This window comes from Rhinolophus hipposideros (assembly GCF_964194185.1).
Source record: "Rhinolophus hipposideros genome assembly, chromosome: 18".
Classification (NCBI taxonomy): Eukaryota; Metazoa; Chordata; class Mammalia; order Chiroptera; family Rhinolophidae; genus Rhinolophus; species Rhinolophus hipposideros.
The window spans coordinates 7,810,954-7,823,611 of NC_138064.1; the positions used below are offsets into that span (position 1 = coordinate 7,810,954).

The 12,658-nt window shown below is 43.7% G+C and overlaps 1 protein-coding gene across 10 annotated transcripts in view; it reads left to right on the forward strand.

Annotated features, from left to right (window-relative positions):
• Window positions 1-12,658, forward strand: part of ELMO1 (engulfment and cell motility 1) — a 478,109-nt gene that overhangs the window by 439,438 nt on the left and 26,013 nt on the right. For all 10 annotated transcript variants that reach the window (XM_081079148.1, XM_081079151.1, XM_081079150.1 and 7 more), the window contains one exon: window positions 5,231-5,343. In XM_081079148.1, the coding sequence (XP_080935274.1) occupies window positions 5,231-5,343 (113 nt within the window). The remainder of the gene's footprint in view (window positions 1-5,230; window positions 5,344-12,658) is intronic.

Consider the following 12,658-nt stretch of genomic DNA (forward strand, 5'->3'; position numbering starts at 1 on the left):
CTCACGCTGGGGAATTAGGAAAGGTATTAGTATTTCAGAACCAAAAGGCACCCTTAAGGTCATCCAGTTCAAGCTTTTCCTTTTGCAGACTGGGACAATGATGTGGCTGGGGCTTGACGTGGCTAGAGTGGAACCCTCTGTCCCACCTCCCCACCCCCACCTGGCCACCTCTGTGTCTGCCGTGCATAACATGGTGGGAAACCTCAGTGCTATGAAGACCTCTTGAGGCATGCGTCCCGTTTTTATAAAACATTTATGTTAGCTGAGAAGGAAAATGCAAAATCCATGTAAGCAAATATTTGGGGAACATATATTCAGTGGGTTGAAGAAACTCTTGTTTTGTTTCTTAACTCTTGGCTAATGATTTCAGGGAAGAGGTATTTGTTATTTTCTATTTAGTGTGACTTTACGGGAAAGATAAATCCATCCACATAATTAATCTGAGTTAATGGATATAAAAAGCTTGAATGGCCCCAAAATAGGTCATTGAGCACTATGGGGGAGGTAGAGGTGCAAGGATACACACTGGTGAAGCAGAGTAGCAAGGTGTGGCCACCCAGACCCAGGAGCTCACAGACCTGTGACTCTTGAAAGCGAATTATGTAACCCATTCTATGCCTTTTGCTCATGTCTATAAATGAAGGTGATAAAAGTATCTACATGGTTGGGTTGTCGTGGGGATTCCATGGAGTAGTGCATGAAAAGCACTTAGTATATACCTGGCACATAATATCCACTCAGAGAAATGGTCTCTCTTATTAGCGGGTAACTAGAATTTAACAAGTTGTCACACCATTAATATGTCAATGGTAAAAGTGACACTATTAATATATTTGTATATATGCCTAACCTTACCTCAGAAAGCACAATAAAAGTAGGTGAAAAAGAAACAATGGAAACAAATAGAGCCCGAAGTAAGCCTATCCTGCAAATCTACATTCTCACTAAAGATTGACCGAAAGCTTTGCTCGAGGCTTTCTCATGGCCTATGCCAGTAGGACAATCTGGTTAGTTACACAATTTTCAGTGTTCTGTACACTTGACAAATGCTTATCAAGTGCCTGCTACGTGCCAGGTACTGTTGTATGTATTGGTGACTCAGTAGTAAAGAGAACAGACATGATTCTCCCCCCAATAGTGATTATATGTTAGTGGGGAAAAACAGACGATAAACATGGTAAATAAGATAATAGCACATTAAAAGAGAATATAGGCAATGGAAATAGAAAGCAGGATAAGGGAAATACAGTTCATCAGTGGGTTGAAGAAACTCTGTTTTGTTTTTTAACTCTTGGCTAATGATCTCAGGGAAGAGGTATTTGTTATTTTCTATTTAGCGAGACTTTACGGGAAAGATAAGTCTATCTTATCTTTGCGGTCAGAGTGGATCCCTATAGTTAGTGTAGTGACATTTGAGTAAAGATGTGTAAGAGACTAAGGCAGTAGGCTATGTGTGTATTTGGGAGAAGGCTATGCCAGCAGAGGGCATGAGCAGTGCAAAGGCCCAGCGATAGGAGCGGGCCTGCATGTTCAGCGTATAACAAGGAGGCCAGTGTGACTGGAGCAGAATAAGCAAGGGGGAGAACAATAGGAGGTAAGGCCATCAAGGTGCCTGGGAGCCTGATGACATGGGGCCTTGTGGGGGAACCACTGGAGGGTTTTGAGCGAAGAACTGCCGTGTTCTGACCATGTTTTAAAATAATCCTCCTTGTAGCTGTATTGACAATAGGAACCATGGAGGCAAGTTTGGAAGTTATTCCCTCAGTGAGAAAGTTATTCCAATAACCCAAACAAGAGGTAATGAGAAGTGATTAGTCTCGCCTATAGATTAGATAGATTTTTAATATAAAAAACAAAGGTAATTCCTGAGGGATTAGATGTGGAATATAAGAAAAACAAAAGAGTCAAGGGTGAGCTCAAGGTTTGGGCCTGAATCAAGCAAAAGAGAGTGAGTGGAGCATGTTTGGAGAAAGGGATCAGGAGTTCAGCTTTGAACATGTTAAGTTGGCAGTGTCTGTAAGACGCTCAACTAGACAGGTGGGCTGATGAGTTGGTTTGGAATTCAGCTGAGAGGTCTATGTTGGAATATAAATTTGGAAGGTGTCAGTATAGAGGTGGTATGTAGAGCCCTGAGTCTATAATGTAAAGAACAGAAGAGGTACAAGGACTGAGCTTAGAGGCCCTGCCGTGTTGGGACAGAGCGGATCCATTTCCATGAAACAGGCACTGTCAGCCCAAAGTCTGCACAGAACCCTTTGAATCGGGGTCGGCAAACTACAGCTCTTGGGCCAAATCTGGCCCACTACCTGTTTTCGTAAAGAGTGTTATTGGAACACAGCCACACTCGTCTGCGCCCATACTGCCGACTGCTTTTGCTCTGTCCCAGCACAGTTGAGTCCAGTGATTGCAGTAGACAGCGTATGACCCACCAAGTCTGAAACACTTACTCTCCGGCCCTTTATAGGAAATGTTTGCCAATCAGTTTCTAGAGGAACGCCAGGTAGCAGCTCAGTAGGGCAGACCTCAGATCCAGCAAGGAATCTCCCCAGCCTAGTGGTGCTGTCTTCGGTGTATGGCCGCCTTGGGCCTGAACTTGAGAGTGTCTTCCGGAAACAGTGCTGGACCTACCCCTTTTAATCATCCTCCTTTTATTTATTTGCAAGGCCTTTAGGTAGAATTAGCTGAGTAGTCATCCAAACAAAGTCAGTGAACCGTGACCTTGACCTCATTGACCCCAAGCTGAGAATTTCAAAACCCAGTTTCAGCTCAGGGTGTTATTACCTGGATTTTTCTGAGATCACATTTCATCCACAGAAACACCATGGAGGGATTACATACGTTTTTCTAATTAGAATAAGTTGTATAGCTACTGAGTTCATTTGCAGGGAAAGAAAAAGAAATTGCTTAGAAAAAAGAAAGGCTGTCTCGTTTTCCTTATTGCCCAATCATGTGTTGGAGTCCTTTGGGGTTTCAAAAAAAAAAGAAGAAGAAGAAAAGGAGGAGGAGGAGGAGGAGGAGGAGGAGGAGGAGGAAGAAGAGGAGAAGGAGAAGGAGAAGGAGAAGGAGAAGGAGAAGGAGGAGAAGGAGAAGGAGAAGGAGAAGAAAGAAAAAGGATAACTCTTTAGCAGCAGATTCACTTATTCTGATAGTCTGTCCCCAGAGAATGGTTCCATATCGGAGTGTGTCATGGGGAGCACATGTAGGTCTTCCACTAAAAAGTTATCATTAATTATTATGCAATCATTCAGAAGTCCTTTCAATTATTTCCTCCTTTTGGTCCTCATCTCTGCGTCTTCATCTCCATTTTAATAACTCACCTCTAGCTTAGTAAAACTATTATTGAAAGATACATCTATAACCGAAGAATTGATGTTATTCCCCAACTCTTTCCCCCGTGATTTTGCCAGCCCTCGGTGCCATCTCTTCCTGTCTGCCCTTGACCCCTAACTCAGAAGTCAGGAGCAGTGATTTCTTGTCCTGGGTGACTGCCCTGGCAATTCCCCACCTTCTTTTCCATTCAGAGCAGAGTTCATCAAAACTGCAATTTATGAGGCTATTTCACAAAAGCTGAACACTGATAATAAATAGTTCTAGTAATCTAAAAGTCTGAGATAAGCCCGGGGAAGACCTGCACAGGAAAAGTTTTCCCAGTGTACCAAGTTGCCTTCTTAGGGCTGAAGCTCCATCTCATACTTTGTAATATGTTCAGTGAGAACACTGTCAAGAAGTTACAGAAGATTTGAGTCCATTTAGAATACCTGTTACATGGCCAGATCCTCCTTTTCTGTAACTTTTTTATTCTTTTTAACTCATGTGTAAATAGAAGTCGTTTGCACCAGGGAGACAGTCCCTTATTCTATGCTTAACCCCTGTGAGCTGTTTCCCCATCTATAAGATGGGAATGATGATATTAATACCTATTCCCAAAGTTGGGGAGGGAATGTTAAATGAGTATAATATGCATAACACACAACCTGGCTCTTAGACACTTACGTAGGTGCCTTCCCAACCTGGGAACAGAACAGCATGTGAAGACAGATTGCCTGCAGTCCCGAGTGAGTCCAGAGTTACAGATACGTGAGGCCTGGCTACTGTGTGCCCTGGGCTTGTGAAGTGTTTGGAGAATATCATCAAAGCAAACTCAGCACGACCTTGCACTCCTGCTCAGGGCTTAGAGAGCACTTGCTCCCACACCATTTTCTTTGGGAGTCACAACGGTTTCCCAGGGAAGATTCTCATCCCCATTTTACAGATGAGGAAGCTGAGACTTAGATGGGCTACATGTAATGCTCTCCATGCACTAAGCCTACATTGAAACCCCAGTCTTCTGAGTTCTAGATCTACGTTCTAATCAAAACTTGCAGCACTGCTCTGAGGGCTGGGCTCTGGGTCTCCCTATCCAGCTTCATCCGGAACAACTCTAGCTACAGTAGACTCAAAGGCTAAAGCACTACATCAAATTTGACTTGATAAAAAATATCTCTGTTCTTAAAAAAAGAAAGAAAGAAAGAAAGAAAGAAAGAAAGAAAGAAAGAAAGAAAGAAAGAAAAAGGTTTAAAAATAATTGCACTCTATCATGAGATCTTTACAGCACAGTGCATCTAAAACTAAATTACATGATGTTAACCTGAGACAAAATACAAATAATCCTTAATTTATCTCACCGTTATCCCAGTCTCTATGGGCTAGAATCTGAGACAATGTGTAGAGCCCATTTGTAAGGGATAGGATCAAAAGCAAAACATGGTCCTGTGGTTTGCCCAGGGTACGGTGTTTGCAGTGGAATAGTAATTGTGCAGTTGACCAGCATCCCCATTTGATGAGATCACAAATGTCATCTCAGAGTTTTCCTGCTGAAGAGCGAGAAATGTGAGCAGAAATTTGTTGTCACAGCAGAGCTGAGTAAATTTTTGCTTAAGTTGATATCTGTGGCTTTGTAAAACAAGACAAGAAATCTCTCAGGACACTTTGGTCTAGAAAAACATCCCTGTAGCAGCTAGTGCTTTTGTGGGTATTCTGTAAATGCCAGCGATTCTACGGTGTTATTGTAACAGATAAGCCTATCCCCTGACACTTAATAAGCGATTCTCTAAAGCGCCAATTTGGGAGGTATTGGGAGGGTCATGAAAAGATGCAGCTTGCCCTTTCCTACCCCATCTGCCCACAATACCCTGTCAACCAAGCACTGTTCTCAAGGCCTGCAGTGGAAAATGTGTTTATCCTTTCACAGGGAACTAAAGGAGAAGATTCAGCCAGAAATCTTGGAGCTGATCAAGCAGCAACGTCTGAACCGCCTTGTGGAAGGGACGTGCTTTAGAAAACTCAACAGCCGGCGGAGGCAAGGTATTGTATTTGGGGCCACTCTACACCTGCCTAGGGTGAGCAGCAGCCTGTTCCATGGAGAATCAATCACACGGGTGTTGGTTTTAGCGTAGGCCGCTCGGTGCTGTACATGAGACAGGAGTAGCAGTCCAGGTTAATCGTGATTCCCCGTGCATACCTAGAAAGAAACACCAGAAGGCCTATGGAACTGAAGAGCCATTCTGGGCCGTGTTGTGCCATGAGTTTGCTAGTAATGGTTTAACAACAGCTAACGTGGATTGAGAGGCTGTCATTTAACTTACACGACACATTTCATCCTCACAATGGCCCCATGAAGGTGCTACTGGGATTACACCCAGTTTACAGATAAGGAAACAAAGGCACTGAGGTATTAGGTCTCTTGCCCAAAGTCACAGAAGAGCAATGATTCTCCAGCATCAATATGGCCACTTTTTGTGACTCACTATGCTGTCAGGTGAGCTTGACACACACTGTTGGATTTCATCTTGGGACTTTCAACATAGGTCGCCCATATTCTCAAACCCCCATGCTGATTTTCTTCCAGGTCAGTACTGTTTTCTTTGGAGATATAAGTACCAATGAACCAAGGTGGGATAGAATCCATTCTCATAATCTTGCAAGACAAATTTCTGAATTGTCTCTATAAATTCTAATCCCAAAATATCAAGTCAAAATGGGTGCCATTAGACTGGTTCCAGAAGATGGAGAAAGTACTTCCAGCTGTGTCTTAGCCAGGCAAGTAAAGTCCCTTGATTGCTTTCTGGCTCTCTCGCCATACTGCTGATTGAAGTGGCAATGTACTCCTATCATACTGTCCTAGAAACATCAGAAAGTAAAATGGGAAAATAGGTTTGGGGGTGCGGGGAGTTGGTGAAAATATTGTGGAACAACCAAGAACAAGCCTAAGCATTAGCACCTGTACCAAGAGCGAACCTCAGTTGTAGCCCCAGAGAAACTCTGGCAGGTAAACCTGTTGGATCCCTGCGCACAGGGCTCACCCACTGATGACAAACATCATGTCATGTTGATGCTGTGCCCACCCCCAGGCCATGTCCTTTAACAGCTTTGTGATGAATACTGAGGGCATTCAAAGTATTTCAAATGTTACCATTAAAAATCATATTATAGAATTTCCAAAGGCAGAACGTCCTTGAGGAATGAAAATGCAGGTTGTTCCGGAGGATGGGAAGCCATGAAAATGAACTTCAATCTGGGCCTCCGGAGAGGACAGCGGGCAGAATAATAAAGGGCTAAGTTACATGTGGGACTGGGAAGGCCTCACCTTAGGAGGGGCAGTGCAAGAGGGATCTCGCTGTCCCCAAGCAGCCACTGAAGGACAAGTTCACCCCCCTCCCCTTCTCTCTGCATTCCATGGACACCTTTGTCAGAGTAAATGCTGTTCCAAGAGGGCAGTGTGGGTACAGTGGCGAAGACAGATAAAGTGGGTGCAGTCCTGCCTCTCCCCGTCTCCAGCCGTGTGACCTTGGGCAGTTCCACATCTGAAATGGGGAAAATGATGCCTGTCTCCTAAAGTAATTAAGAGGAAGAAAGGTGATTGTGAATGGCCCCCTTAGATGGTGATAACAGAAGGCTGTGTCTGTTATTGTGGAAGGTCACTTAGGAAAAGAGTGATGAGCTGGGAGTGAGTAGACTAGGTTCTAGGCTTCTCAACTCTGTAAGTAACCACCTGGGTGTCTTTAAGCAGGACACATGACCTCTCCAGGCCACAATTTCCCACCTATTAAGGGGGAGAATAGGACGAGATGATCCGTTAGCTCAATTAGCCAGATAGTCCATTGCATGCCCTGATCTTTTCATTACCTTTGGACAAATCAATATTGAGGATACATTGCCCCTATAAGGTGATTAATAAATTTTTTATTTACTTGACATTGGGCAAAAGACACAGAAGTGGAGGGGAAGGGGGAAGGCAGCAAACACACATACCACCACCAAATGCCTCTGATGCCCAGCTGGAATCCTTGAAACCTACTTCAAAGAACTCAACTGAACCTTCTGGTCTACTTCGTACGAGACTTCCCTTTCTAGGCCGAAATGGGGTGGTTCTACTAGAATAATACTGTTTCTAGATGTAATAATTAGGTTTTTTTGCTAAAGAAATGGGAATCCTTTATCTGCAGTTCTTTCCAGTTTTCTAAAAATGAATTACCTAATGAATAAAAATAATAGTAGCCTCCAGATTATAAATTTATTAGTGAGTTCCCTAGGGAGCATGACCATCTGTGTTTAATATAAAATCATCCTTCCGAGTGCAGAAAGGCAGGCTTTGGGGTGTTTAGTAAATGGATTTAAAATCTGGTGATTAGCTCTGTGGGCTTAAAAATAGGGATTCAAAACAGACTGTGCCGGAATTGGTTTCCTATCACCCCATCAAAACATTTCATCTAGATTTACCCAGATGAATGAGGACGTAGTCTGTCCCTGTAGACGTAAGGTCACTGTAATCCCTTTGAGAAAAGTGCACTTTCACAGGAGATCTAAGACGGGAACATCAGGTGCCATCGCAGATTAGAGACTAAGCCACCCATGAAGGAACCCTGGCCACACGCCCTTTAAACTTGTCCAGCGGTGAGTCGGACACAGAAGAGTGGATTTACGTATTAATGTTATAGGAAGAAATGCGGAAGAGCTGCCTGTCCCACACAACTGGAAAGTGGAGGACCCTCCATAGCATCCTTTAGGCCACATTTGCCTAGAGGGCCCCTGCGGTGATGGTCCTTGCCCATAATTTTACCTGCCTCGTCTGCACCTCTGCTAGTTGGATAGTGGGATGCAGACACTTGCACATCTGTGTTTCTCAGGATTCTGACCACATTAAAACTGGGAGGCAGTAAATTATGTGAGACACATCGAGCTGTGTTCACGTCCCTGGCTCCCTACCCGCTAGCTGGGGAGCCTCTGGCAGCCTGCTAGACCTCTCTGTGCTTGTTTCCGTCTGTCAGTGGAGGTGATGTCAGCTCCTACATCAAGTAGTTAGTTGTAAGGCATGCATCTGTAGCACTTAGTAGGGTGCTCAGCACACTGTTAGTCACTTATGGATGACATTTCGCATTGGTTTTTGCTTGGAGTTCCTCGGAATATAGGTTTTCCAACACACGCAGTAGAGTGGCCGTGGGTGTCACACACGGACTTCACTCCATTCTGCAGCCCCCATGGGGCATGTAAGGCGCTCATTCACAGTACATAATGAGCTCTTGCTGCCGTCTTCCCTAAGCTTCTGCAAGAGGGAGTTAAGATGCAGCCCGAGAAGATGTCCACGTTAGGGCCATTCTTTGCTTTATGAGAATCTGCAGACTCAGGAAGTGCCCCCTGTTCTCCTTGTATTTCAGAGACTAGGGTCTTTCGGAAATATTTGTATTTGTAGTCCTGATCTGAGCCCAGGGCTACGCATTGGAGTGTCATTTCCAGAAATGATAGCATGAAACTTTTACTTCTCATTGAAAACATTGCCCAATGTTGAGCGCATCCATTCCCTAAGGCCTAATATGACAAACTTAATCTGGAACTCAATAGTGGGCAAAATGTGTCCCCCGTGGAATTGTCACGCTCCCACACTGCTGCCCACGGCTATGTAGCTTGCCTTGGTGTTTCACCTCACTCAGAAAATCCGCAGCCAAATGGTATATTCAGGCAAAGTAACCACGTCACCCTTTGGGGGATCAGGGGTTTCTTCCTCTATCCTTGATCAAAATTTTCTTTTAATATTTAAATAAACCTTATCATAATTCATTTTTACAAAATGGCGGGTATAAGTAAATGCATATTTTCAAAGGAAGAAAAGGCAGTTTATTTTCCTGAAAAAGGCACTTTCCAATACATCAAAATGACAGATGATCATTGTTCTCAAAAGGTGGAGGGACCAGTAGTGTAGACACAAAGGGTTACCATCAATGGGAAGAGCAGGAAGACGCTAATGTTTGAGAGCCAGCTCTGTGAATGGGGCATGATAGATACTTTATGTGTGTTTTCCTCATATGATTATTAGCATTACTTAACAAATGAAGAATAGAGATCCCTAAGGTTTTTATAATTTGGCCAAGACTCCATAGTTGATGGGTCAGGACCAAGTGCATCACCCAGGTCTATGTGACTCCAAAACATTGGCCAGGCCAAACCATCTTTCAAAGGATTTGAGGGTTCTGGAGTCATCTTCTGCTGGGAAAAGAGAAACCAGTCTCCAGGGAGGCAGAATTATGAATCAAAATACGAGACTCATTCTTAAGAGCGACCAGTGACATTGAGGAAGATTTGAAAGGCAGAATGACCTTTCTGTTGTCTGTCCCTGTAGTTGTTTTCTCCCTTTACTGGACCGCCAGAGAAATCTTGTATCTCATCACCTGAAAGATGACATTTCCCTTTCAAAATGTTGCTGGGGTCCCTTGTGTTTTGTGACTTGGAAAAGTGCAACTCTAGGCAGAAGCAGACCTTCTGAACACACTGAAGATTTTCCATATTTTAGGCTAACCTGCAAACCATCTGAAGTCCTCATAGAAATGCTCTAAGAATTTACTTTAGTAAACGCCAACTGCCTCCCAAACACAAGATTCTCCGGGCACCCGTGGGCCAGCATCCAGCTGCCAACTATAGGCTTTGTACCAAGATGAAGGGGTCCTCCCACTGAGTCCGTGGCAGAGTCGATCAGGACTCGGTTCTTGCTGTGCCCTGGGCCTCACTGAACTGACCAGCATTTCACACTCAACAATGGTAGCTTCTATTCAGTTGTCTGCCTGCTCTGTTACACCTTCTGGCCAGCCCCAAAACTTATCTCCAGCCTGCGTGATGAAGACAGACAATACACTGTTTACTGTAGCTATTTACTGCTATTTAAATTCATTAAAATTAAATGCAATGTAAGATTTAGTTTCATATGTTGGCTAAAACAGACACAGTATTTCCATCATTGCATAAAGTTCTATTAAACATTGCTGCGAGAATTACAGATGTCAGTGGTTATTAGCTCCATAATGATCTATGTGGCATTGGGAATAGATTTAATCAGCCCTGGAGACCTTCTTACCAGGCTTGAGCGTTTTGAAACCATCTTTTCCCTATGATCCTTCACACATACAGAGAGAGAGAGAGAGAGAGAGAGAGAGAGAGAGAGAGAGAGAGAGAGAAGGAGGAAGGGAGGGAGGGAAAGACGGAGGGACGGAGGGAGGGAAGGGGAGAGAGAGAGAGAGACAAAATTGCCTCCATATTTTGAGTTTTTGAGTTTGGGGAATGAAAAGACGGCTATTAATGTACTCACATTCATAATTGACTGAAAGACCTCCATATTAACTTCTGTTTTCTCTTTAAATGCTGGTAAACAATCTTTGATAATGTTCTCACTGCTTCTTCCTAATTGCTTTTAGCGACACAATCCACTCATTCATTGCCCAGAGGGACTGAGGCACTAGTAACACCATGCTGGGTTTTGAAAAGAAAATACTCATTTTTCTTACCATAAAAGAAACTACAAATCAAGCTGCCACTGTTGGCTGACGCCGAAACTCTCACCCACAAGTCGGTGTATTGTGCTGGGTGGAGCTGGCAGCTCTGCTTTTCTTTACAGCTGCTCTACCTTCAAGACGGACATAACCAAGCTAGGATGCCTTTAAACCTTCCCAGAACTAAGGACTCCAGCCTCTATCCTGTAGAAGGTATAGGCTGAGTATCTGCTATTTAATACTCATGAGTCAAAACAATCTTCCCAAGCCTTTTCAGCCCACTTTCCAATATTTAGTCATCCATCCAAGGCTTCCTCTTTGGTGGGGAGCCACAGAAGGCATCAGTTACATCAGTGACGCACAGACATTTTGGCTCTCTATCATTTTAGTAGTAGACAGAGAAAGGGGACCTTCTGTAGGATAAGAGTTAGGCAGAGGTAAGAGGAGGACCAGAGAAGAGTGGTGTCATAGTAATCAGGAGAATGTAAGCGTCTGGCAGGAGGAAATTCTCTCAGCTGTACCAGCTATTGTTATGGCGGGGCTCCAGGTAGCATTTTGTGTTTCTTTTAAGCAAACAGCGATGGCAACTTTGCAAGAAAGATGGTTGTTTTGCCTCCTGGGACCTAATAAATAGCCACTGTTCTCTAATTCCAAATATAAGAATATATTGCACCAAAGACATTCTCTAACCCTGCCTTTCCCCGTAGCCCCTGTCCTTGTTTAGAACTGGGAAACGGGTTCCACCATCTTTTTTGTAATTGCCATCAGGACCGGAGGTATCTCCTTCTCCTTGAGCTTCTTGGCTTTGTCTCTCACGTCTGCCTTTCATCCTAACAGTTTTTTGCTATCCCCAGTAGAGTGCTGTGTGCTTGGTAGGCACTCTGCAAATATTCATTGGATAAATAAACTTACCTACCTTGAAAGAATATGCAGCAAAAATTTTTGAAGTCTTACAAATAAATATAAGTTGTGCATTGTACTCCACGCTATATTTGTACCATTTAAATTTCTTAGGGCTTCCTTAAATATATTGAGAATGATTGATCTTCTTTTATTGTGCCATATTGACCCTGGGGCTTCTGGTTACCACCACTCACCCCTAGAGCTTCCACCAGCTTGAGAGTGAGAACTTCCTAAAAGAACAGGCTAAGACCTTACTTAAAATAAGGCCAGGGTGTCCAAGCATCACAGCTCACTGACTTCCTTCCCGCTTTCTGTCATCCTTCAGCTGCTCACTTAGCCAAAAATCCCACCTCAGAGGTCGCAGGGGAAGGAAAGCTTTATAGCAAATTTCTCCAGCTGTCTTTCTGATCATCAGGCCATTAAGACAAGGTGAAAGGTCCTTCCGGGCAGAAGAAATCTCTGCCGTCTGCCATGCCAGGCCCCCAAACCAGCAGTGACGTTCACGGCCCAGGCAGGGGCTGCTCCCTTGGAGTTTGCAGTCTGTATGGGGAATTACAAGTCCAATTCCCAAATGTGTTCTCTGTATGGAAAACTGATCATTACCCATTTGCCTAATCAAAATGGCTGTGACTTATTCAGGGAGGAACTTGATCTCCCTTTGAAATGCTCTCCCAGAAAATTGACCTGTGTTGGATATATATAACATACTTTTGAAAATTTAGCAATTCCAGATGTTTTCCTAGCCGTCAAATAACTTTTTCTTTTCTCTCTTTATTTTACCTTTAAAATTTCCTACCAGAGTTCAAATCCTTTTAAATGTATGATGGGCATATTCTGACAGCGTTCGGGAATTTGCAAACCCCATTTAGAGATGAGGAAGATTGGAATCACAAAGGGGTCTTGCTTTTATACATGAAGCTTGGGCATTTTCTTTGTTCATCGTGTGGCTTTTACTTCCATTT